Here is a 23,693-nt window from a genome sequence, read left to right as displayed (position 1 = left end):
CTCTCCTGAGCTCTTATTTGTCTTATTTCTTTTCTTTCTTACATGGTCATTCTTGGGTCACAAGAATATTACCGGGACACTATGACTCTGACGCTCACACTCCACTCATACTCCCCCTTACTCTGTACTTTTGGTTGCTTGTCATGTTGGTGATCTAGGCATTGCAGCTTATTCTTTTGTTGCACTCATTGTAAGTCGCTCTGGATAAGAGCATAAGCAAGAAAGCCCATAATCCTGACTCCCTCATGACCCAAGTGGAGCGCGCTCATTCAGTCTCAATCAGTACCTCAAATACTTGGGATAAAACCCTGTCTGGTAACAACACTGACTCATTTCTGTCCTTTGCTTAGTCATAAAGCTGTGAAATTTGTGTTTCAACTAGGCAAAGTCAGGTCTCAAATCATTATGGTGAATTTGGTAAGCTTTGTCTACCCTGCAAACAATAGAGACACAGAGTCAGTAAACGACAAAAACACAACAAAGAGATTGTTTTTTTTCCACCATAAAATGGCCTGGAGTCACAATGCTTCAAGTCCAGCAGCCATGCAAAATATTGCAAGATCGCTCATGCAAGTGTCACTTGATTCATCAGTGCCAGCATTTCAGTAGGTCTGGGTTGCTGCAATGAAATTTGTTTTGATCTGATTCAGCAAAGTGAAATGCTTACTCATTCACTTACTGAATGATTGGGTCAGACAGTTCATTCACATGCAGGTCAAATGGCAGTTTGGAGGGTAGGGGGTTGGAGTCCTTTGAGTATTTAAACCTGGAAGTCTTAGAATTTGTGAGGTACCAGGTATATGTATAGCGCTGCTGTTTTGATATGGTCACATTTGTGAATCAAATTAAATTATTTATATAAATTGTATAAATTAAATCCTGATTTAAATAATTGCTCAAAAATAACAAGTATTTTGTGAGACAACTATCTCTCTTCTTTTGTGAGCAACTTGAGAGCATACTGTACAAGAGGGAAGCTAATGGAAGGGTGATAGAAGGAGGAATGGAGGTAGGAGGTTTTGAAAATACCACTGTTGATGAGGATTGTGAACAAAGGTCTGAAAAAAAGAGTCATTTGCTCTGGGTTTGAAGCTTGTGGGAGGGATTTTTTGCAATATCATTTCATATCCATATGAAGTGGTGCAGTGGGTAAATAGGAAACTGGGAGATGTCAAGTTTGTCAAAGTTACAAGAGGAAGTGGACTTAACAGTAGTTTGTTTTTTCTTGTAATTGATTCATTGAAATTTGCATACTATCCTGTGGAGGTCAGCAACACATCCGAGGCGCATTGAGTCTGCCATAAAATTACAAGAAGAAGAAGAAAGAGGAGCGGAAACCAGTCTCTACCGCTCCAGTCCAGTAGGTGGCGGTAATACACCTTTCAGTTGGATGTCAACAGCGTCAAAACTAAAGAAGAAGAAGAAGAGGAGGAGGAGCTGGGTGTTTGAAAGTGGCGGGCAATAACAGCATTCATCCCGAGGATAAGGGTGTAGTACATGGACGATGCATAATAATAGACTAAGTTAGCTGAGTTAACATTTAAAAAGTAAACGTTTTATTGAGGTTGTTCGCTAGTGGTGCTATTGACTGTTAACCAGAACCATTGCATAGAGTGGATTTCGTGATATTATACGTTGACACTGGAGGAAAAGAAGTAACGACTTGTAAGTATCAAAAGGGCAGCTGCGTTAATGCTAACATTAGCTTGGTTACCCTGACCAATAAGTGTGATTGCAAACTGGCAAGTGAACTAACGCCACCGTTATTGCTTTCGGTTGATGACGTTTATTTATGCGAGTAAACGTAATCTGACTTTAACGATTGCTAACGAAAAAATAGCCTGTTTGTCAGTTGCGCCGTCATTGAAATCACACTGTGAAGACTTTTTGTTTCCCACGTTAAGCTAATGTTAATGCCAACGTGTTTAGTTTGTGGCATTGTAACAAGACATAGTTGTCGATAATTGATTTACGGGACAGCCACAGGGCTTTTTTATATTATCAATTAAGGTGGAGAATAACTGTCATGAGGCGCCCCTTTTCCAGTATGAATCCTGGAACCATAGAGTAGCCATCTTGCCTGTTACAGTTAAAAAATATGCTATTATTGGATCCTATGGTGGTGGGGAAAAGAAACATACAGTACAGTGCCCGTTACTGTTTCACATTAAGCTTTCAATAACTGTTAAGACGTTTGCCAATTAACACCAGCCACCAACAACATGGTAGACAAGATGCATTACCAGTCATCATCAGTTGGAAGTATTGTTCTGTTTATAAAAATCTAGTTGATTAGTAAAACAGGGCAAATGACTGGTTTCTTTTTGGATAAACAATATTAGCCTTTGTAGCTTGTAGACAAATTAGTCTGTTTCTAATGTTTCTAATGAATTGCTTTCTGTGTGCAAACCCCTGAGGTGTCCAGCTTTTACAGTCACTGACATACATAAGACAGTAGAATAGATGTTCTGTTATTCGCTCCTGAACCCAGTCTAGTAAGCCAGTTTTTCTCTCTACTTTCATGATGTTGCAGCAGTTCTATTGCAGCATGTTCTTGCCTCATCAGTGGCATTTTGGGTACAATGTGAGTCAAGAGCCTGTTGTCCACTTTGTCAATTAGAAATAGTGCGGCAACATCTCAATCTTGGCTCAGCTGGTTTTGTCCAAGATGGCAGTGTGCCAGTGAATTATGGCCCACTGCCCAATTTTGAACCATTAGATTCTTTGCGACAATGACATATAACAATAGGATTAAATCTATCTATTATAGTTGAATTTTAAAAATGTGAAAAAATAAGGAAATTGGCAATATAGCCTATCTGATAGCCTGAAGGCTTCCTTCAAGACACTGCTGTTGTACATTTGTATTTACTTACACATCATCTGTCCCAATGCACTCAGTGCAAAATGTGTAGAAATCTTGACAATGTGCCGCTTGGTAAAAAGCATCTGATCAAAAACGGCCTCAGATATTATGCTTTCCTCCTTGGCTAGGCTATATAGAAACAAATAGCCTATGTAATGAAAAGTCTGTCAAAAATCAGTCAGTTGCATCTGCAAAGCATTGTTTGTACTGAGACACTAATTGTCTGCACTAAATTAAACCCTAACTATGAATCTTCACACATTAGCTGCACATTTTCGCACAAATCTCAATCCTCCGCTCGTATTCATAAAGTACTACTCTGTCTTCTCGATCTTTTACTACTCATGTCAACATTTGAGGAAAAAAAACATTAGACTAACTAGCTCCCTCTGCTATTGCAGCCAATGCTGGCACTATCAAATTTAATGTTGTCTGTCATTGATAATAATGGATTAACAGAGTCTGTGCCTGTCCATTCTAAATGTGTCATGGTATGTTAGCTAACCATATTGCCTTGTTATTACTTAGTCTCGTTTTGATAGCCCCTCTCTTGTTTTTCTTAGGTATTCATTGGCATCTTGCACCATGACAAACGAGGATGATAAGGTGATCCCAGTGCGGGTCGCCTTGCGATGCCGTCCATTGGTACACAAAGAAATCAGCGAGGGATGTCAGTGCTGTCTCACATTTGTGCCTGGGGAGCCACAGGTCAGCATCCAACAGCAGTGCCAGAAACTAGACACCAAAAAAATTTCTTTCTTTCTTTCACTTCTTTTGCTGATAAAGTTCAATAATGGTCTCATCAGCCTCATTATGCTTATTACTACTGTTTTCACATCACAACAGAAATTGATAGCCAAAGGCTATATGTCACGATGTGGCTTACTTGTAAAGGAATATGTAAGTGTGAACAGAACAGACTAGGATGACATCAGGACTGAAGTAAACCATAAAAAGAACTCAGTTTCAATAGAGGACTATGTGAATCTGAAGAGTTCATTTTCTCTTGGTTCTCTTTTTGTTGAAGGTGCTACAGATGGCTGTTTACATACACAGCTGACATAGACTCTCCTGTGGCATGAACAGTGTATCAACAAAACAGTCTTGAAAAGGGCATTGGCTAATTTAGTAGAGTGTGCAATATAGCCAGGCTGAAATGACATGTATCAGATTATTTTACTGGTTAAAACTCCTGACACAGATACCATTATTTTAGCCATTTATTAGTTGATACAATGTGTTTGCTGACATATCGTGCTAGTGTGTGTCTAACAGGTAAAGTCTCATCTGTTTTCAGGTGGTTGTTGGCACAGAGAAGGCGTTCACCTATGATTATGTTTTTGATCCCACTGCTGAGCAAGAAGAAGTCTTCAGTACGGCTGTGTCACCCTTGTTGTGTGGGCTTTTCAAAGGTAGCCATATCTCTTTAATGTGATACTTTATTCATCCCTGTTGCTTGCACTCCCTCCACGGGGGTCAGAGGTCAGCTACAGAGCTGCGCCCCTGGAGCTGGTAGGATTCAGTGTCTTGCTTGAAGGCACTTCAGCAGGGCAGGTGCTTGTCAACAGGGGGTCTTGAATCCAGGTAATTCAGCTGAAGGATGATCTCTCTTACCTCCAGTCTACCCTGCTGCCAAGTGCAGTAACAGTTTTTTTTATTGATTGTTGTCGCCATATCATGTTATTGGCAAATATAGTTTTATTTATCATTGGTTATCAGACCGTCATATGTTGTTGGTCAGTTGATTTGCCAGCACAAAGTATAGCCTAGTGTTATTCATTTGCACTTAAGTTAATGCCGCCTAACAGTGTGCGATTTCCTTCTAGGTTACCATGCCACTGTGCTTGCATATGGACAGACTGGATCAGGGAAGACTTTCTCCATGGGAGGAACTTACACATCTGCTCAGGAGAATGAGCCTTCAGTTGGAGTTATTCCAAGAGTTATCAGAAGGATCTTTCAGGAAAGGGAGAAGAAGGCAGATTGTGAATTCTCTCTGGCAGTATCTTACCTGGAGGTCTGTGGAAATATTTTGTTTCCTTTTTTAGATCATTGCCTGTATGTAATTTACAAATTTACTGTGGCTCAGGTCCTAACATTCAACAAATTGCTTGTCATTGCAAGATTAAAGTAATTTGCTTTCCCTTTAATTGTAGATCTATAATGAAGATATACTGGACTTACTGTGTGCATCTAAAGATAAACCTTCCCTCAGTATTCGGGAAGACCCTAAAGAGGGCATCAAGGTGAGTTACTGACATGTTTCAGGAGAAAAAAAAACATTGTCACATTGTTTGAGGACATATAATGAATAGAAATGTAACCCTGAATATTTGTTCATCCCAGTGAATTGCATCCATCTCTAATCACACACCTTTTTAAATGGTGTGTGGTATACTTCAATCAGTCAGCTTTTTAGTTTTATTGAATATATCTTCCTCTCTTGTAGATTGTGGGCCTGACTGAGAAGGAGGTGTTGTCTGCCCAGGAGATGGTGGGCTGTCTGGAGCTTGGAAACTCGGCTCGCACCGTGGGCTCCACAGCGATGAATGCCGCTTCATCACGCTCGCATGCCATTTTTACCATTACACTGGAGCAGCGCAGGGGGACAGACAAGTCAGTTGGCTCATATTCTCTCCCTGATTTCTTCCTTTATTTCTGATAATATTAGTCCCCTCTGTCTGGACAAAAGTGTATGGTGTGTTCATTCATATTGTGCTTGTGCATAGCGATGTGAGAGAAATTAATAGCTTTGACACAGAAGGCATGCTGGCTGTGCTCCAGAATGCATGCTGGCTGTGTGATGGGTAAAAACACCAGAAATATTCAGGAATGCATTGGATTACCATTATAATTGTGGAGACTTTGGAAGTAAGGATAATGGAAAATGTGAAGGAAAATGGCTGCATGTGCTTGAAGAGCATACCACTGTTGCTGATTAATAGCTCAGCTATTAGACAACTGATGAAATAAACGGAAGAAGGGATGAGGGGTAATTGTAATAATTTGCACAGTGGAAATTATAGGAAAATATAGGCTTGTATACTGCACTCTGAGAAACATGTGTTATCCAATCAAAGTCGGAGCACAATGTCACGTAAATCTGGGCCTGTAACCTACCTAAATAGACTTGGCAAAAACCTATAGATACATTAAATATAAATTATATTAAATACTTTAAATGTATTTTTTGTATCCATTTGTCTAGGCTATTGCCTTGTTCCAGAAATGTTAAATGTCATGGAATATTGCATTCTGTAATCATTTTTTTGCTGGCATTTTCTCTCTGAAATGCTTTAGGCCATAGTCATATTATCAGATTGGAAAATATTGGAATCAGCTTCAAAAAGCTATCTATGCCCATCCCTAATGGATAGTGAAGTACGGAGAAAGGGTTTGGGGTTTTCTGAGGTGAAACGCAATAAATGAATCTGAATTAGAATCAGAGATAGGATATTTGTTATGTAAAGGATGTAAAGAAATTACTTCTTATTCAGTAAGTCAGGGGAAAAAATATTAAAACTTGAGCACAACTCGCACATGAAATGGATGGTGTTAGATTTTGAATAAAACTGACCTGCATGGATTTTTTTGGACCTCTTTGTTGCGGTCTTGTACAAAAATGAAATTCCTGTAACGCCTTGTGATGTTGTGTCACACATTAGTTTTTCATAATTTTCTACAAGTTGAATGTTTGCTCTATCTTGCGTTGCAGAAGTGACTCGGTTGTGTCAAAATTACACCTTGTGGATCTGGCCGGTTCTGAGAGGCAAAAGAAAACCAAAGCAGAGGGAGATCGTTTGAAGGAGGGTAAGCCAAACATGATGTGTTTTTATTTTAGAACATCTCCGTATTCTCTCCACATTTATTTATTTTTTTAACCTTTAGTACACCAGGGAAAGTAGACTGAATACGCATGGTCTTTTCCAGAACCACCCTGTTTCACATAGTCACACACAGTTACACATGTTCACCCCAGCTACGCACCACAAAATGAACAACACAACATACCACAAAGTACAGCAAAATGTAAGTAGCAGCAAGTGTATAATATGGAACATTACAGCTGTGTCTCCATTTGAGAGGATAATTCAGACCCACATGTATCACACCCAATAGTGGAGAGTCGAATAAGGTGATATGCAGTATTCTATAATGAAATAAAATCTGGTTCTTTGTGGTATGTTTTGTGGCTCTGTGTGGTACTTTAATGGCGATTACTGTACCTGTCACAGTCTACTGTTGGCTGTTGGAGCAACTGTGGTTTAACTACCTTGATAGAAGATGTTGAGGGAGAGGAAAGCATTACTCATTAATTTCCCAGGTGGCCCAGGGATTCAAACTGGCACCCTTACTTCAGACTCTAGAAAAGGATTTTCCTCTCTGTCTCTGGGCCAATCCACTCTTTTCCAACTTGGCTTGTCGCTACGTTTTTCCAAAGATGGTCTATGTGACGTTTCTCTATTTCTTTCCAACCGGAGCTGCCTGCTTCTCCATTTTAACGTTTGTTTCGGTCTCCCTTCAATTCTTTTAATACACCAGAGAAGTGACATTTCGAACAACAGTGACGTGCTTGAAATGTCACTTCTCTGGTCTGCTAGACAAGTATTCAAGTTGTCACACTTAAATTTGATGTCAACCCTTGACCCCTGAAAAGACAATTTCTTATTTAGCCCATAATTCTGTAGTTTGCAATTTCTGTAAGCCATGTGTTTGTGTTGTAATAGTGTAATAGCTCCATTAATAATAGCATTTCTGTTCTGATGCCATTCATTTTTGTCTTCAGGCATCAGCATCAACCGAGGCCTTCTGTCTTTGGGTAATGTGATCAGTGCCTTGGGGGACGAAAGCAAGAAAAGCACCTTTGTTCCTTACAGAGACTCCAAGCTTACACGCCTGCTGCAAGGTAAGCCTCAAATAAATGCCAGGAGAGTCATACCTAACAGCAACTCATGTTTGAAAACCGTATGTCAAAATATGGAGCTGTTGTTAAACTTTCGTTACAAGGCTAAAGAAGGAATCCTCAAGTGAGCTAAATCTCTCAAGAGAACTAAAATTTATAGTAATATGGATATTTCCGGACAGTGTGTTCCACAATGCCGACTGTATATGTAGATACTGAGCCGCTCCCGGGTGGTTACATGTTTAACAGTTGTGGTTTTCATGCGTGCTGCTTCTCCCGGCTCTGGTCGTCTGATGGGAAGTCTTGCTTGTCTCTCCTGCATCTGTTGCATTACATCCAATTGATTCTTTGCCAGTCCAGTCACTTTGTGTGTAATGGTGGTATGTGCTGAACAGGATCTGTGTATAACTTCACATTTATTGGTTTCCTTTTTTTTACCACAAAAGTGGCATAATTATTTGTTTTAACATACAGTACATCAAAGCATGCAGAGCTTCAAAGCAGCAAAGATGCAACATTGCAACAACTAGCACCAGCCATTGGTTACAGCAAGTGTTGAGTAACAATGTCAGTCACATCTCTTCACAATTTTGCTGGCCTGTTATCACTTTATTTACAATGAGCTTGTTGGACTATGTGTTTGTTAAATACAGTAAGTCCTCAGACAAGGTGCAGTGCCTTGTGTAACTTACTCATTTCTACCTGCAAGTTTGAGCATGCCCCCTAGCTTACTTGGCTAACGGTAAAGGAAAGACTCGGTACTGTATTGTCTTTCAAGTACTGGTGTGACAAGTTCACTGTAAGCCAATGTACTGTCTTTATATCACAAACCTAGTCTGAGAGAAAACAAAACGTTTTACTGTCATAATGTTTGAGCAGGGTTCCTTCGCAAGTCTGGAAAAGTACGGAAAACGACTGATCATTTCCAGGTCTTGAAAAGATTGGTACTTGGACAAAAAGTTGTGAAAAATGTGGGAAAATATTGTTGCTCAGTCCTGATGCACATTGGGCTACACACTTTATATAGTTGTACACACTTTATATAACTAATCATTTCCAGGTCTTGAAAAGTACTTGGACAAAAAGTTGTGAAAAATGTGGGAAGATATTGTTGCTCAGTCCTGATACACATTGGACTACACACTTTACATAGTTGTACACCTCACTGCCATTTTACATATTGTGGTATTTGTTGTTGTGAAGAATAATCTTGAGATATGGAGACATGTGGCCTAGTGGACAATCATTGTCCAGCCACTAACACCATACTTGATATTTATCACCAACCAACACTATCCATTTATCCATTTCTTATCTTGGTTTGCACTGAAAATGTTAACTATTCATTCATTGTCTTTTATTCCTGATACATACCTGATCTGCTGATCAGAAATGCAAACTGAGAAAAAACAATTCCAGACAGTCCAGCAACTCGATGCTGACTTTTCCATACAGATCACATCTTGATGGCTATTCTGCTTTTTAAACCATGCCTCATACTAAATAGAAACGCTAACTGACCATTATTTTCCTGGCAGTCTTTTCTACATATTTTGTAAGCGCACACTCCTTGCATCAACAGGAATACACAAAGAAATACACAAGCACTTTTTGTCATTTCATTGTCCACCATTTTTCTTGCTTTATTGTCAGATTCTTTGGGAGGCAATAGCCACACGTTGATGATTGCGTGCATCAGCCCTGCAGACTCAAACATTGAGGAGACGATCAACACACTGCGGTACGCTGATAGAGCTCGCAAGATAAAAAACAAACCTATAGTCAACGTCGACCCCAGAGCTGCAGAAACAATGCGCTTAAAACAGCAGGTATAGTAATTAAACCACATAATCAAATTAAATGATTGTCAATTCTCTTGTTTTGTGGTGCTGGGCTTGCTGTATTACAACAAAGTGAAAACAAATGTCATGGACTCGTATCAGTTTTTGAGTGTCATGTATTATTGAGCTGCTTCTCCCTGTGGGCCCACAGGTGCAGGAGCTGCAGGTGATGCTGCTGCACGCCCGTGGAGGAGTGGTGCCAGTACTTGCTGGGTAAGGTGTCAAAAAGCCAGACTCCCCGCTGGTCTAATGTCCTACTAACGTGTAAGATAAATGCATCCAGGGTACTCGGTGCCCCCTAACAAAAGGCCATAACCTTTACTGAGTCCCTCCACTACAGGCCGGAGTCGACTGAGAACGTGACGAAGCTCTTGGAGAGGAACCGCGCCCTGCAGGATGAGAACAGTAAGCTGAGCAGGGAGCTGAGTGAGGCAGCTGGACAGACCGCACTAATGTTTGAGAAGATCATTATGGTGAGCTGGACTTGCAGTGTTTTGTCATTATGGATTCATTTGTGTACATTTACATAGAAATCTCAGTCCTTTTTGATTTCAAGTTGCACAAAATGTGGGTTGAAGCGGAGGCTGCCAAGGGGCTTGAATACTTTCTGAAGTCCTTTTATACAAACGTTAAAAAAAAATTTAAAAGTAAAAAATATTCTTGTTGAAGAAAATTAATGTCCATTTGAAATTTTGCTGTTTTGGTTTTATCCATAATGCTAATCACCCATTCTGTTTATTTATATTTTTTTACAGACAGAACAAACAAATGAGAAACTGCAAAGCAAACTCGAACAACTGCGACAACATGCAGCGTAAGTTTATAAACCCGTGAAGCCAGGAGGGTTGCTGAAGGTTTTGACAAAGCTTACAGGAGAGCCAAAACACTTAAGCTATTCCTATTGAAGGCTTGTTAAAATGTTTGATATTGTGTTGCTGAAGTCAATTTTGGTCATGAATTCAGCAATTTGATGTTGTGCTGTATAGATCTATTCAAGCTTTAAGAGTAAAACAGACTTCAATACCAAACAGCTACATTTTTAGTGAAAAGCATTGAGGAAAAAGTGGCAAAACACTGGAACTGCAATTGATCACTAAAGTTAACTTCAGCTGGTTCCCAGGTTTGCCTATCGTTTTATCTATATCTTTATGGCAATAACTCATTAATTTATATTATTTATGTACTAATCAGCTGTTCTCAGAACCAGTGATATAGAGATATTATTCTCGGTTAATTGAGGGAGATGCTGTCAAACAATAAACTACAAAGCAAACTCGAACAACTGCAACAACATGCTGATTGTCACCGTACGAATTATATTGAGACCCATCCTTCTCTTTATTTCAGATGTAAAGTGGATCTTGAGAAAGTGTTGGAGACACTGGAGGACCAGGAGTTGAAGGGTAAAGTTGAGGTGATGAGGAGCCTGCAGGACATCATCTTGGAGCTCCAGGTATGGACACCTGATGGGCTCACATAATGTGTACTTCCTATTCTTGTGTTCATTTTCATCTCATGTCATTTCTGCTGTCCTTTGGCCTCTCTTAGTGATTCTGTAAAGTGCTTTGTAGCTTTGTTTTGAAGTGCTATATAAATAAAATGTATTGTTATTATTTTCTTGATTTGCATAATTGCCTTGTATTTTAGAATTGTTTTTGTTTCATGTGTAGAGGGTACAGGGACTCAAAGTTGGCATGGCATGTTCAGCACAACTGCCACAGCAGTGTTCAATGAAGTGGTCCCTTTGTACTCCACACTACCTCACAGTACCAGACAGTACTTCAGTCTTATGCAACAAACCACTGTTCATTTCAGCTACGACTTTTATGGCAGCAGTTTTAAATGTACCAGCTGTTGATTTGAATGGGAATATCCTTTCTGTTCATTCACTGGTTTACTCTGTCTGCTTTCTCAGAATGAGAGCGCAGGCATCGCGGCCTCCATTGATGCGATGGCCTCAGGAGAAGATGCACCTGACGGATCAGGGAATGGCAGTAGAAATTCAACAGATGGCTCCCCATCAGTATGTTGACACTTTTATTTATATTTTTCATGTTTACATTAGATGACAACAGTCATCAACAATATATCAAGGGCACTTAGGCAAATACTAAAGATACTAGACAAGATTCTGCCATGCCTTGCTTTCAGTTGTTTGACCTTATACACTAAATGTGCATTTTATACAGTTCTCCATAGGATGCTTTTACTGTTTGAATCATTGTGTCTCTTCTTCTCTATGCACTCAAATTGAACTGATTGAAGAGAAGAAAAGAAAAACCTCTCCTGTATTTTTCTTCTAAGCTCTGATTTTATTTATTTGTAAGTGTAATTTAAAGTGTTTCCCCTCCTCCATCACACTAAACAGGATGTCACTGCCATTGTTGATAAGGATGCAGCAGAGGGCTTTACAACCCATCATGCACTGCGCCAGGCCCAGATGTCCAAGGAACTGATTGAGCTCAACAAAGTGTTGGCTTTGAAGGAAGCTTTTGTCAAGAAAATGTGCCAGAATGACAGCCAGCTGGAACCGATGCAATCAGAGCACCAGGTAATAGGATTCTACATCTATTTTAGACTTGCACAAAATCGTCAAAATTTAATTGGGATTTTTTTTTTTTTCATGACCTTACCGAAATTAGTGGGAAAGGGCAAACATTTGTTACTTAACATGCTGTGCCATCCAGTCAGTGCTTAACATTCTGCAGTGTTCCACCTTGAGCTCTTACGATATTATCTCTGAACCTGTATTGTGGTACCAATGTAATCACTGGTACTAAAATCCAAATGTTTGTACTGTGACAACACTTAACAGGGTTCTGTGAAGATAATAATTGACGAGATGGGTTGAGTTGAAAATATTTTCAATAGTTTTGAGCGTAACACAAGTCCTCAATCTTGGCCTTTTGTGGTGGTGTTTTCAAGCTGTGTGGTGCACTTAATTCCGAGCCATATTCTCAAATTGCCTGACTGTCTTTTGTAATGTAGATGAATTTTGAGCTTCTGGGCATTTTGTCCCTCTACAGAAAAACATACACAGTCTGCAATCATCAGTGGATTCTCTGCAGAAGGAAAAGGAGGACCTCATTTTGGCCCTCCAGTCTGCAAAGAAGGACTCCAACCAGGCTAAGTAAGGACAGACATTTTGGCTGTGTGCCTCAAGTAATAATTCAGTCTAAATATAAATGAATAGATGATTTCTTTTGACGTAAAATGTCAAAGTATTCTCTGTCAACCCCTTTCTTTTCATTCCTGCCTTCACACCCCACTCACCATCTTCTATTAGGCTGAGTGAGCAGCGTAGGAAAAGGCTGCAGGAGCTTGAGGGCCAGCTTGTAGACATGAAGAAGAAGCTTCTTGAGCAGTCCAAACTTCTGAAACTCAAAGAATCCTCTGTTCGCAATGTGACCAAGCTCATGCACGAAATACAGGTAATCTCATTGTGGAGAGGTAAAATTCTTTATATAGACAGAAAAATATTAAATCTTTTGTAAGTATTCATCTCTCTCCAATTACATGGCATCCTCCCATGTACTTGTTTGAAGATAAACATTATTTCAGCACCATCATCAGCATAGAGCCTTGTTAATACCCTTGTTAGTTTTTGGTATCAGTTAAGGCCACAGATACCAAGTATGAGCACATTAGTGTCTTGTCCCCACAGGCTATGAAGGCCCAGCGTGTGCAGCTGATGAGGCAGATGAAGGAGGACTCAGACAAATTCAGGCTCTGGAAGACCAAGAAGGACAAGGAGGTGCTGCAGCTCAAGGAGAAGGTCTGCGTTGATCATACTGTTTTTGAGCCACTACCGGTCCATATTCTTGAACCAGCTATTTATTTCTCATTTATATGAAATTCTCTCAAACACAGCCTGCTGCTCTTTTATTCCTTAGAAATTTTGTATAAGCATTTTTACAAAGTGAAACAAGACATTTTGTATCAGAGGTAGGGAGTAGGAGCATCGTTTTCTTTTGCTCCTTCAATGCCCTTGTTTTTTACCTCTTTTACAGGATCGTAAACGGCAATATGAGTTGCTGAAACTTGAGAGGGATTTCCAGAAACAGGCCAATGTCCTGCGTCGCAAAACTGAGGAGGTTAGGGCTCTTGCCATATTGTTGCTGCTTTTTCATGGTTGTTTTTTGCTGTTTGTCTATGTGTGAATATGTTGGACTGTTTATTTCAAGACCTACACTCTTAACACATACTTTCAAATATAAGGTGTGTAGATCAGATGTTTTGGTTAAATGTTGAATGTTTGTAGCGATGTTGCTTTTGCATTGTAGGGGGGACACTTCACAATACTCTATAGCACTGAATACGGTAAGTAGCAGCTCATCAGTTGTTTCCCCACAGGCTGCAGCTGCAAACAAGCGGCTGAAAGATGCTCTACAGAAGAGAAGTGAGGTGGCGGAGAAACGCAAGGATGTCCACAACAGAGGAATGGATGGGGCTGCCGCAAGAGTTAAGGTGCTAAAACCTTTTTTGAGGTTTTTTTCTCTACATCATTTGTGGCACTATCCAGTTCACCATGTAGACAGTCAGAGTGGCCTGATGGATTGGCTAATTTATTTTAAAGTTATATAAAATCATGTTAAAGGCTCAACCACATGTTGCTCATGCGTTGTGGACATAGAAGAAAGAGTCTTCTTACCAATAAATGTTACAGCCATTATCCATGATATGTAATATGAAAGCAGACAAGAATCTGGCATCACAGAAGTTGGCTATCTTAAGCACATACAACTTGTATACCATCACAGTAGTTAACAACTATCTTGCACAACAGATTTGCAATCCTTTAAGTTACACTGTGCACAGATTGCATTTTTCACTAGTTGGAGTCAGAGTAGCTGAGTGGCTCTCAGGTTGCGCTGCAAGATCATTGGAACAGCTCCTTAATAAAACAGATATTCATAAACCGATTTTGTCAGTCAACATCTAAACATTAGTAAACAATGCAAAATGAATTGACCCATGCTAGAAATTTTCCCTTACTGCAAGAAGAGATATAATGTAAAAATTATTTTAAAAATATTATCCAGTCTTTCCAACTTGACCAACAGTTTTAAATGTATATTAGGCTGTGAAAGGTTTCTGTACATTTGTTTATGAACATTTGAATGAGACAGACTTATATTTTGAGTTATGATGGCCAACAAAGGTCACCAGATTATTTTATATCTAAAATTAAAACTCTTTGAGAACATAAGTGAATATACCCAAAAGGGATCTAAATTAGTCAAGGAGAGTTTTGCTGCGTTAACTCTGTGAATCTGCATTTGTGTGGTCAGACGTGGCTCCTAAATGAAGTGGAGGTGCTGGTTAGCACGGAGGAGGCCCGGCGCCACCTGAAGGACCTGCTGGAGGACAGGAAGATCTTGGCTCATGAGATCAACCAGCTCAAGCAGCAGATGGAGGCAGGGGAGCGACCTGCTGCCAAAATCAGGGTGAGATGAGAGCTTTCCATTGTTCAGGATGTACTGGACACAATTATTTGCAAAATGAACAGTATATGAGACATCCAAGGCACTGGGGAAGTTAGAATATAAAAAGTAATCAGACCTTTGCTTTGTTTGTTTCCTTCCATGCAGCGTCGGACACTGATCATCTCTGAGCTGGAGAGCCACGGGGGGCTGGAAACACCTCTGAGTAAACAGGTGGAGAACCTGGAGACAGAAATGGGCCTCAGGTAAGACAAATCGACTAAACAGTTCATTTGTTTTACATTTTATAAATTTTGACTACACATGGTGGCATGGCTGCTGCTCCAACTGGCCTCAAATCTTCTCCCTCCTGGCTCCCAAGTGGTGGAATGACCTTCCCATCTATACAGTATTCATTGATACACAAAAATGTTTGATAGATCCTTAATAAAAGTCTACTTTTACTTTAATAGGAGTGCCCAGATAGCTGACCTCCAGCAGAAAGTTCTTGACGCAGACAACGAGGGGCGCTTGAAACAGCGCTGGGACAACATCACAAGCATAGTGGACGCCAAGTCCGCCCTGAAGGTCCTGATGTCTGAGGTGAGCAAACTGGCTTCATTTGGGAGATCTGAAACAATATCATTCCATATTCAAGTCGGTGTGTTGTATTGCTGCCAGTTACTTGTATATCCAAAAACCATCACATTTTCTCTTTTATTTAGCTGGTGTCTGCTAAAACAGCCAGTGCCAAGCTAGAGAGCGACCTCAAACAAGAGAAGGGGAATGTGCAGGATTTAACGAAGATGCTGGCCGACGAGAGGAACGTCATGTCAACCATGGACATGGAGCACCAACAGCAGTTAGTGGAACTAGAGCAGAGGCATCAAGAGAAGGTGCTCATATCATTTATTTAGATTCCAATTTGCATCTCTTTTTTGTGACGCTGTTGTGTCCTTATCTTTTATTTAATGCTTTGCTCCATATACCTGATTCATCTCTCTCTTTCTTCCTACAGGTCCTTTACTTCCTTAACCAGCTACAGAACAAACCCATATGTGGAGAGTCGGATGAAACAATGCAGAAAGATGAGGAGACTTCAAAGGAGAGGGAGCTTCTGGAGCGCCTCAGATTTCAGGTTTGTCTCCACTAGCTGAAGAACAGTGAGTGTAACCGTTGACTCCACCTTTTACCCCTTGTTCTAGGAGTAATGGTCCAGAATTATCTTGAAATGATGATAATCCAGTTGTGTGTACCACAATTTCAGGAAGAAGAGATTGAGAAACTGCGGGAATTGAGTGAGCAAAACCAGAAACTGCTGGATGAGAATGAGCAATACAGACAGGTAAAAAGACTAATGCTTGCATGAGTCAAATAATTAAGCATAACTTTGTTCAACTTTATTGGCACCATATCAAGTTTTGTTTTGGAATTGTTGGTTTCTTGCGATATCAATTTGAATTAAAAATGATAACTGCTATGCTCTGGTTTATTACACATTCATAGCACCTGTGGCTTTAGGTCAGGAATACCTGAAAACAAACAAAAATCTGAAAAAGGGTTGATGGTCCAACTAAAGAATTTGTAGAGCAAGTTTGGCTGTGTTGTTATTCCAAGTGTCATAGTACCCATGGTATGGGAGTTGAGGCCTTTTTAAACCTTTCAAATTTGATCTTAAATTATAGCCACCCTGCCATGGCAAGGCAATTAAGATTCATTTTTATTTTATTTTAGAAAAGACAGAAAGGCAAAATAGCCTGCAGTAAAATGAGAATTTGCATGGGAAATTTTTTTAAGTTTAGTATACACTGTAATCCCAGTTGCAATTAGAAAGCTGACCGCCTAAGGCTCCCAATAATGAAGGCTAGAGATGCAGAAATGCAATTCAAAGTCCATTTATTATTACTTCCATAATGCTTTCCATTCCACATGGTATCTGCAGTGTATTAGTAGTAATAACCAATGTTCAGTCATTAATCAAAGTTAATTTCAAGAAATAATTTCAAATTCAAAATGTAAATCCAAAAATAATAGCCTACTCATGAAATAGAGCATGCATTTGGCAATCACTTGTGTCCACCTTGGATGGAGTGGAATTATTAAAAATTGGGTGTAGACCCTGTAGGGGCAGCATCACTACTCAGCACTATGAGGAATTCACAATAGACAAGATGACAGATGATTTTAAAGAGTGCAGAGTACATTGACCAGCACTATAAACATGGATCATCCACCATGGTACAGCACAAATGTTAGTGTGGAATATAGATGTCTTTAGTTAAGCAGTTTGTTAAACATAGTGGCTCAAATCCATCCGTTTCTTGATTTGTTCTCCACAGAAACTAACACTGCTCCAGCTGGCAAGTGGGAAGAAAATACTTGTGCCTACATCAAACAGTGAACAAACTCCAGATGACTCGTTTGATTATGTTCCGCCAAAGGTGAGCTTGTTGCAGATATTCTGCCTTCATCTTGCACTGTGTATTTTATACTCAATCGCCTCAGTTTTTAAAATCAAATTGATCCCAAGTAGTTTCTTTTCCCATTGCTGTTGAGATATTTTAAATGTCAGGGCCAAAATATGGCATTCATGGACAAACCTCTGAATGTGTTTGATTTGAATAATAATTACTACTACTTATACTACTACTACTGCTACGACCTACGACTATGACTACTACGAGTGGTGATAATGACAATAATTACGAATAGTAACTTATCAGTTCAATAAACATAGCAGTATCTTTGGCAGCCTTTTAAGGAGTGCTTTAGGGAGTTCCTGCTAAGGATCTCCCCAATTACTTGGAATGAGTTCAGGTAGCGAGGCAATTAAATATTGCATAAATTATTCTGCACTGGGGCTTTGATGCAAATTAAAAACTATTTTAATGCAAAATCATCAGTGCATTCAAGAACAAAAAAGAAAAATATGCATCATGCATAAAGCTCATCAGCAAACGTTTGCCTTTACTCTCAATGTCTCAGAAAACCCTGTTGCCTAAATGAATGATGGTAGCTCAGCCCACTGAGTAAAAGCAGAGATCAGCCTGACCGGAAACGTTTCTAACTGGCAAACAGGCATTACTGTTTAAACAAACAATATCAGGCATCACTGCACAGTGAATGAACAACAACTGCAGTGGCACAATACAGAGGAAAAAGGTTTAAACTGAAACAAAGCCTCACGCCAAGGAAATGAATGTTCCTGTCAGCAGTATCCCAGCTGATATAGTGCAAGACACGTCTATTTGTAAATGGCCTGTTAAGGCCTTATTATAGCAAACAGTCAATTGTCTCTCATTGAAAGTGAGTATTTCTGCGAACTTGTAAAAGCAGTCAGTCTCAAATGAAGCACGGTGCACTTTCTGCAAAAGCAATCATTGTTTCGAATTTGGTTGGAATATCCAAACACCACATTATAAAGTTCAGTGGACTTCTTGTCATCTCAATATTCATATTTTCCCAGCTGATGAGTATCATATTTATGTTTGTACATACAGTATTAGTCAATGTAAGCTGCCTGTGCACTTGCGTGTGTGTGCAGTTTAGAGAAAAGTGCTGATTCAGTTTCTATTACACTGCTATGCAGCAGATTGCAGATTTTTTTTTTCCATTATATGTGTGACTCCCAGAATTGTAAATGGGTTTATTTTCTGGAAAACTCTGACTACAGGGCTGTTGCTACGCTCACATCTTACAGGAATGTAACAACTTGTTAGGCTACTACTTGGAAGTTAAAGTGGCTTTTTCAAAGTGTGTAGATTGCTCAGGTAGCCAATCAACTTTCTGTTTATTGGCAAAAAAAATGCTTTATTGTGAGACATAAAATCCTCTGCATCATAACATTGCATTGAAATCAGCCTACTATGCTTTCATACCTAAAGCATAAATGCTTTAGGTACATACTTTTAAGAGTCGAAGCTTGTTGATTTTTCACTGGTTGTGTTCTCTACTGGCGGAAGCCTAAAGGGAAGCGCTTCACTACAGCTAAAGCCCCGCTGAAGACGGCCATCAACGTGGAGGAGCTGATGTCTGCCTCCGAGGATGAGAATGAGGAGGAAGAGGATGAATGGCGTCCTGAGAAAAATGAGAAAGGTCGCAGGAATTCAAAGAAATCAAAGGCGACTGGGGTAAGATTGGGTTACATGTACAGTTCTACATTTTAGGGGTCTTTTTGAGTCGAGATGGATTATGAAAGCTTTTTGTAGAAGAACACATTTGAGAATCTACAGTTGTGGTCATCATTAACACCATAAAACTTCTTCCTTACTCTGATTGTCATCATTACAGAACAAAAAAATGACTCAAATATCACTGAACTGAAAAAATGAAGATGGTAATATTACCCTAAAATTCAGCACTTACTAAAACCTCTTAATCATGGAAATGTATAATGTGTAATGGATTTGTCAGACTTCATTTTTGAAGAGATGACTATAATTGCAATGTGTGCAACTAATTGTTGCCCCCCCCCCCCCATCTCAAACGGTAATTAAGGCAGAACCTCTTAGTGGAAAACTCATGAGTTTATCAGGATTACACATCATGCAAAAGAAATCCACCACACCGTGATGCTAAGTAGTTTTTCTTTCCTAAGTGTGCCTGTAAAGGCCGCTGTAGCAACAAGCTCTGCAGGTGCCGCAAGGGAAAGATGACGTGTGGGGAGAACTGCCAGTGTGATCATGAGAAATGTCGTAACCTGGACATCCAGGCGTCTATTGAGGTGAGTTGGCATCTACTGACTCTGTGTGTGTGTGTGTGTTCTGTGTATGGTGGTGTCATGTTCAATGTACAGTCATCTGGAAGAAAAGCTAAGAGGAGCAAAACAAACCATTTTTTCATCCTTTACACCCTTTTTTGCATACTGAAAGGCCTTGTGTTTTAGGCCTTTTAATTTAAAAGTTGTTTGATGATATATTTCCAAGATAACACCGCTCTTGCCATTCAAATTTTGCATAACTTGAGAAGCACACCAGCCTTTTTCAACTCTTTAAGTGGGCTAAATATGAAGGTATTTTCCTTCCAAAATTATTTCAGCATGGCAAATTGATTTGTATTTTGAAACTATTTTCAAAGGTTTGACCAATGAATTGAGAAAGTGTTAAAATATCTGAGCAAGAATATGTATTTTCAATTTGTTGTTAGAACACTCATTTCAATTATATTTGTACCCTTGCCCACATCAGTGTTGCACCTGCAGACTTTAATGTAATTATTTCCCAGATGTTAATACCCCACACATTACATTAACTGGCAATTATTACTTGATTAAAGGTGGTTTAACTGATGCTCTAATAATAATATCCACTAATCCTTTAATAACTCATGAGAATTAGAATCTAATCCTTACATTATTAGTCAGTGTTGTTATTATATCATCAGTTGCTGGTTAATCTAATAATGTGGTATTATTACATTATCTAGCAATGTGTTACATTAAGAGATTATTACATCAGCCATCGTTTGGACTTTTATTCTTCCTCATTTCAGGACTTAAATCAGATAGACGGTGCGCCCAGAGATTCAGTGTCTCTCCCTCAGGACCCCACAGCCATCAGCCCTGGCAACACCACATTCTTTAAGCCACCGTCTTGTACGCCCACCAAGAAGGTAAACATTTTAATTTGTGAACACTTATCAACGTAAACGATAATATAAATTAAATCTTATGTTCTTGGCGCCCTTGAGAACTACTGGCATGCATGCTAAAGATGTGTTTTAAAAAGTGGAAAGAGATGCTGCGTAAATATTTTCCATGGAGAACATAGAGAAAATTACTCTGGTGCAGTTGTCCAGGAAACAAACATGGGTGATTATTTAATTCTTAAAGATGGTTTTCTCAACTATTTACTACTTTTGTTGTAAATAGTTGGGATTGGATGCTCTTCTCTATTCCAGCCTGACTTTGTGATTTTAGGCTCTTATTTTCACTTAAAACTCTTGCCTAGTGCAGCTTGAAAGCGAAGTATGTAATGCAACACTGATGCATATCGTTTTAGGTGCTCAAGGAAATTGGTGACATGGGACACACCTCCACAGACCTAAAACTAGACCGGAAGCCCGTCTTCCCAGAAGGAGAGGAGGAGGAGGAGGAGGAAGATGCGGACGAGAGAACAACAGCCAGTTTCCTCAAGAAGAAGAAAAGGATTCTCACAAGTTTTCAGAACAGTTTTTTCTCAGGATGCACGCCGATCAGGGAGGAATCCTAAACGGGACAGAGCAGAGTAGGGCCTTCTGCCTTAGGCGTCCTCTGTGGTTGGTTAAATATCTTTGTCAGTGTATTTGTTAGTCTTTTTTTTAAATGTCATTAAAATGTTGTGTTCTGTACCTGAAATGTAGCTATTGATTCAGAAAGACTGTTTTCGTTGTCTGTAGGGATAGAGGGTAACAAACTGTGAATTGCATTGAATCGTCTACTGGAATGCACAATGAGATGATCAAGACGCCTTCATGTAATTCTTTGTTTAGTGTAAAAGGATTGTAATCACAGAGTAACGCTGAGTTTACACCACTAGAATGTAAAATCACCAGTCAGCCAATCTACAATTGAGCATTTCAACGTAAGTATTATTCAAAACATCACTATTACACGTTATCTTGGGGAGCACCCTTTAGGTTTTCTCACACAGTTTTTAGTATCAGACATTAATAAAGTCTTACAGTCAATTCTTGTTTTTAATGAAAAACCAATTAATTTTTTTGTCCCTACCATGAGTTGTTAGAAAAAGTAATTTATTTCATTCAGTAGTCGATTATGATTCATGTCTTTACTCACTTTTGTTGCTGCTTCTGAGAGGCAATTAATCTTTAGGGGAAAGGTTATTTTACATTGAATTAAAAAAATGAATCTTAAACCGGTATGCTGCATTAATTTCATGTTAATTTACAGGTGTAGTTTTGACAACGGCAAAATAGTTTTTCCTTGCTGTGTAGATGGTGTGGGATAAGTGATTTTATTTTTATTTTCTTTTGTTTATGTTTTTTTGCTTGGCCACCTCCTGTACCTTGCTGTCCATCAAATGCTTGCTGGGAGATTTTGAATGGGTCGTTCTGTTCATTCACATTTACTTGCATCCTGAGTCCAATTACAAACAATACAAAACCAGGGAGGAAATCTTGACCACAAACCATGAGGCAAGCAGCTGGTAAAACCAGGCTGTGATGCAGTGGCTTCATCTGGGAGCGTGCAAAACAGGTCTATGTGGCAAGTAAGCTCTTTTATCAACATGCTGTTGAATGCCACGAAAAATGGTTGCAGATGCATCTTTTTTTGTTCATTATTTCGTGCCCTACAGTGGTTCTGAGATGATGAAAAGCTCGCTTCTACTGTCCATTAAACACTGCACAAGCATTAGTATTCACCATATAGCACACTAGTAAAGACTGGATACACAGATGAAACCCCCCACACACACAAACACACACGTCCTGACCCCTGACTCTGTTGCCCTGTCTTGAACTGTCAAATAAGGATTAGAGGTAAGTAAATAAAAACCTGAATGTTCCAAGTAAAAATATAACCATCTAGGTCAGATTTTAGAGGGAAGAGTGGGGAAAAAGTGGGAAGGTATTCCTCACAAAATGTCAAACTTGAAAATATAAAGCAGTAGTATTACATTGGATCTCTGCTCTAATGACCTAGCTTACGTGTTTCTAATGTGAAAATGACTGTCAGGGGCGCTTTGCCAGAGGCCTTGTTGCAATTCCCACTGGTCATCAATAGAGGTCATACAATATCTCTTTAGTAGAGGCTCACTCTTGCTCAGTGGATCTTTCAACACAGAATGAGCTTGCAGATGGTCAACTCCAACTGAGCTTATCTGCATCAACAGTGTCAACTTCAAGTGCTATAGTAGATTTGATTGACGGGTATACACTCACTCTTTGGTGGAGCAGATGTTGGGGCGGAGATGTCTTCACCATAAGACCCACATGTGCAGTTTAATAATTGCTTTTATGTGTCATGATCAAGTAAGCTAGTCAAAACCCAAACACAAACATTTCTGAATAAGATCATATCATAATGTAAATACTTACATTTTCACTGATAAATAGTACTTGTCGACTCTTACTTGCAAGGACGGTAAAAAGAGGCTTTTAATTTGTATTTTTAATGCATTCTTTGATATTGTATTTTACAATATTAAAATAAATTTCCACATGTATATTTTTAAATAAATCATTTCTAAATAAAAATTTCCCACTGATTGTCTCCAAGAGAAACTGACAGTGAGAATTCTCGTTCAAAAATATCTCATTGAATTGTCACAATGTGAATTGTGACAATGTCACAATGTTAATTGTCACAATGTCAACCAGCCAAGCTAGCTGATTTTAGAGGAAAAAGGCATAACTCAGACACTGTCTTATTCAAGAAATGAAAGAAGGGGATTGATGAGGAATAAATGTAATTTTTATCCCGATCTTTTGCTAAGAAACATGGGATATGTATTAGGAATCCTAGGCCTATATCTGTTAACAACTTTGAACATTTACATTTTTCAACACCTATCCTCTCATCACATATCAGTGGGTTGCAAGACACTTCCAGTTGGTAGGTAGGCTAGTACTTGTATTAGTAACATGTTTAGTACTTTTTGAGTATGCTGTAAAACAGATTTTTGAACCTATGTGGCCTAGCCTCCCCATCTAAAGGGATG

At 39.3% G+C, this 23,693-nt stretch overlaps 1 protein-coding gene across 2 annotated transcripts; it reads left to right on the top strand.

Moving 5' to 3' along the window:
• Positions 1–1,496: 1,496 nt before the first annotated feature.
• LOC139651304 (chromosome-associated kinesin KIF4-like) lies at positions 1,497–21,778 on the top strand. Of its 2 annotated transcripts, none has more exons than XM_071528175.1 (31): positions 1,497–1,665; positions 3,430–3,574; positions 4,164–4,278; positions 4,693–4,883; positions 5,023–5,112; positions 5,316–5,482; positions 6,582–6,676; positions 7,653–7,772; positions 9,423–9,598; positions 9,762–9,823; positions 9,951–10,083; positions 10,366–10,424; positions 10,958–11,063; positions 11,526–11,633; positions 12,003–12,161; positions 12,637–12,740; positions 12,897–13,041; positions 13,275–13,385; positions 13,621–13,704; positions 13,964–14,077; positions 14,902–15,057; positions 15,202–15,299; positions 15,507–15,636; positions 15,759–15,929; positions 16,052–16,171; positions 16,301–16,378; positions 17,373–17,474; positions 18,996–19,163; positions 19,631–19,756; positions 20,524–20,643; positions 21,033–21,778. In XM_071528175.1, exons 2-31 carry the CDS (start codon positions 3,452–3,454, stop codon positions 21,240–21,242), a joined length of 3,741 nt encoding a protein of 1,246 aa, XP_071384276.1. In that variant the 5' UTR covers positions 1,497–1,665; positions 3,430–3,451; the 3' UTR covers positions 21,243–21,778. The 2 variants fall into 2 exon arrangements, with proteins under 2 accessions (XP_071384276.1, XP_071384275.1); XM_071528174.1 differs by having other exon boundaries at positions 11,979–12,161.
• The last annotated feature ends 1,915 nt before the right edge of the window (positions 21,779–23,693 follow it).

The sequence above is a fragment of the Centroberyx affinis genome, unplaced genomic scaffold (genome assembly GCF_046629955.1).
Source record: "Centroberyx affinis isolate AG114_WGS23_722 - 3 ecotype Tasmania unplaced genomic scaffold, CSIRO-AGI_Caff_v1 ptg001629l_1, whole genome shotgun sequence".
NCBI classification, from domain to species: domain Eukaryota; kingdom Metazoa; phylum Chordata; class Actinopteri; order Beryciformes; family Berycidae; genus Centroberyx; species Centroberyx affinis.
The sequence above is the reverse complement of the archived record's forward strand: the minus strand, read 5'-3'. Positions and strand labels throughout refer to the sequence as shown.

What these genes read in the sequence shown, in the direction of transcription:
- LOC139651304 (XM_071528174.1), top strand. Translation starts at nt 3,452, where the DNA reads ATGACAAACGAGGATGATAAGGTGATCCCAGTGCGGGTCGCCTTGCGA. An exon ending in TGGCAGTATCTTACCTGGAG is followed by an intron (nt 4,884 to 5,022) that starts GTCTGTGGAAAT and finishes CTTTAATTGTAG; the next exon opens with ATCTATAATGAAGATATACT. An exon ending in CAACTGCGACAACATGCAGC is followed by an intron (nt 10,425 to 10,957) that starts GTAAGTTTATAA and finishes TCTTTATTTCAG; the next exon opens with ATGTAAAGTGGATCTTGAGA.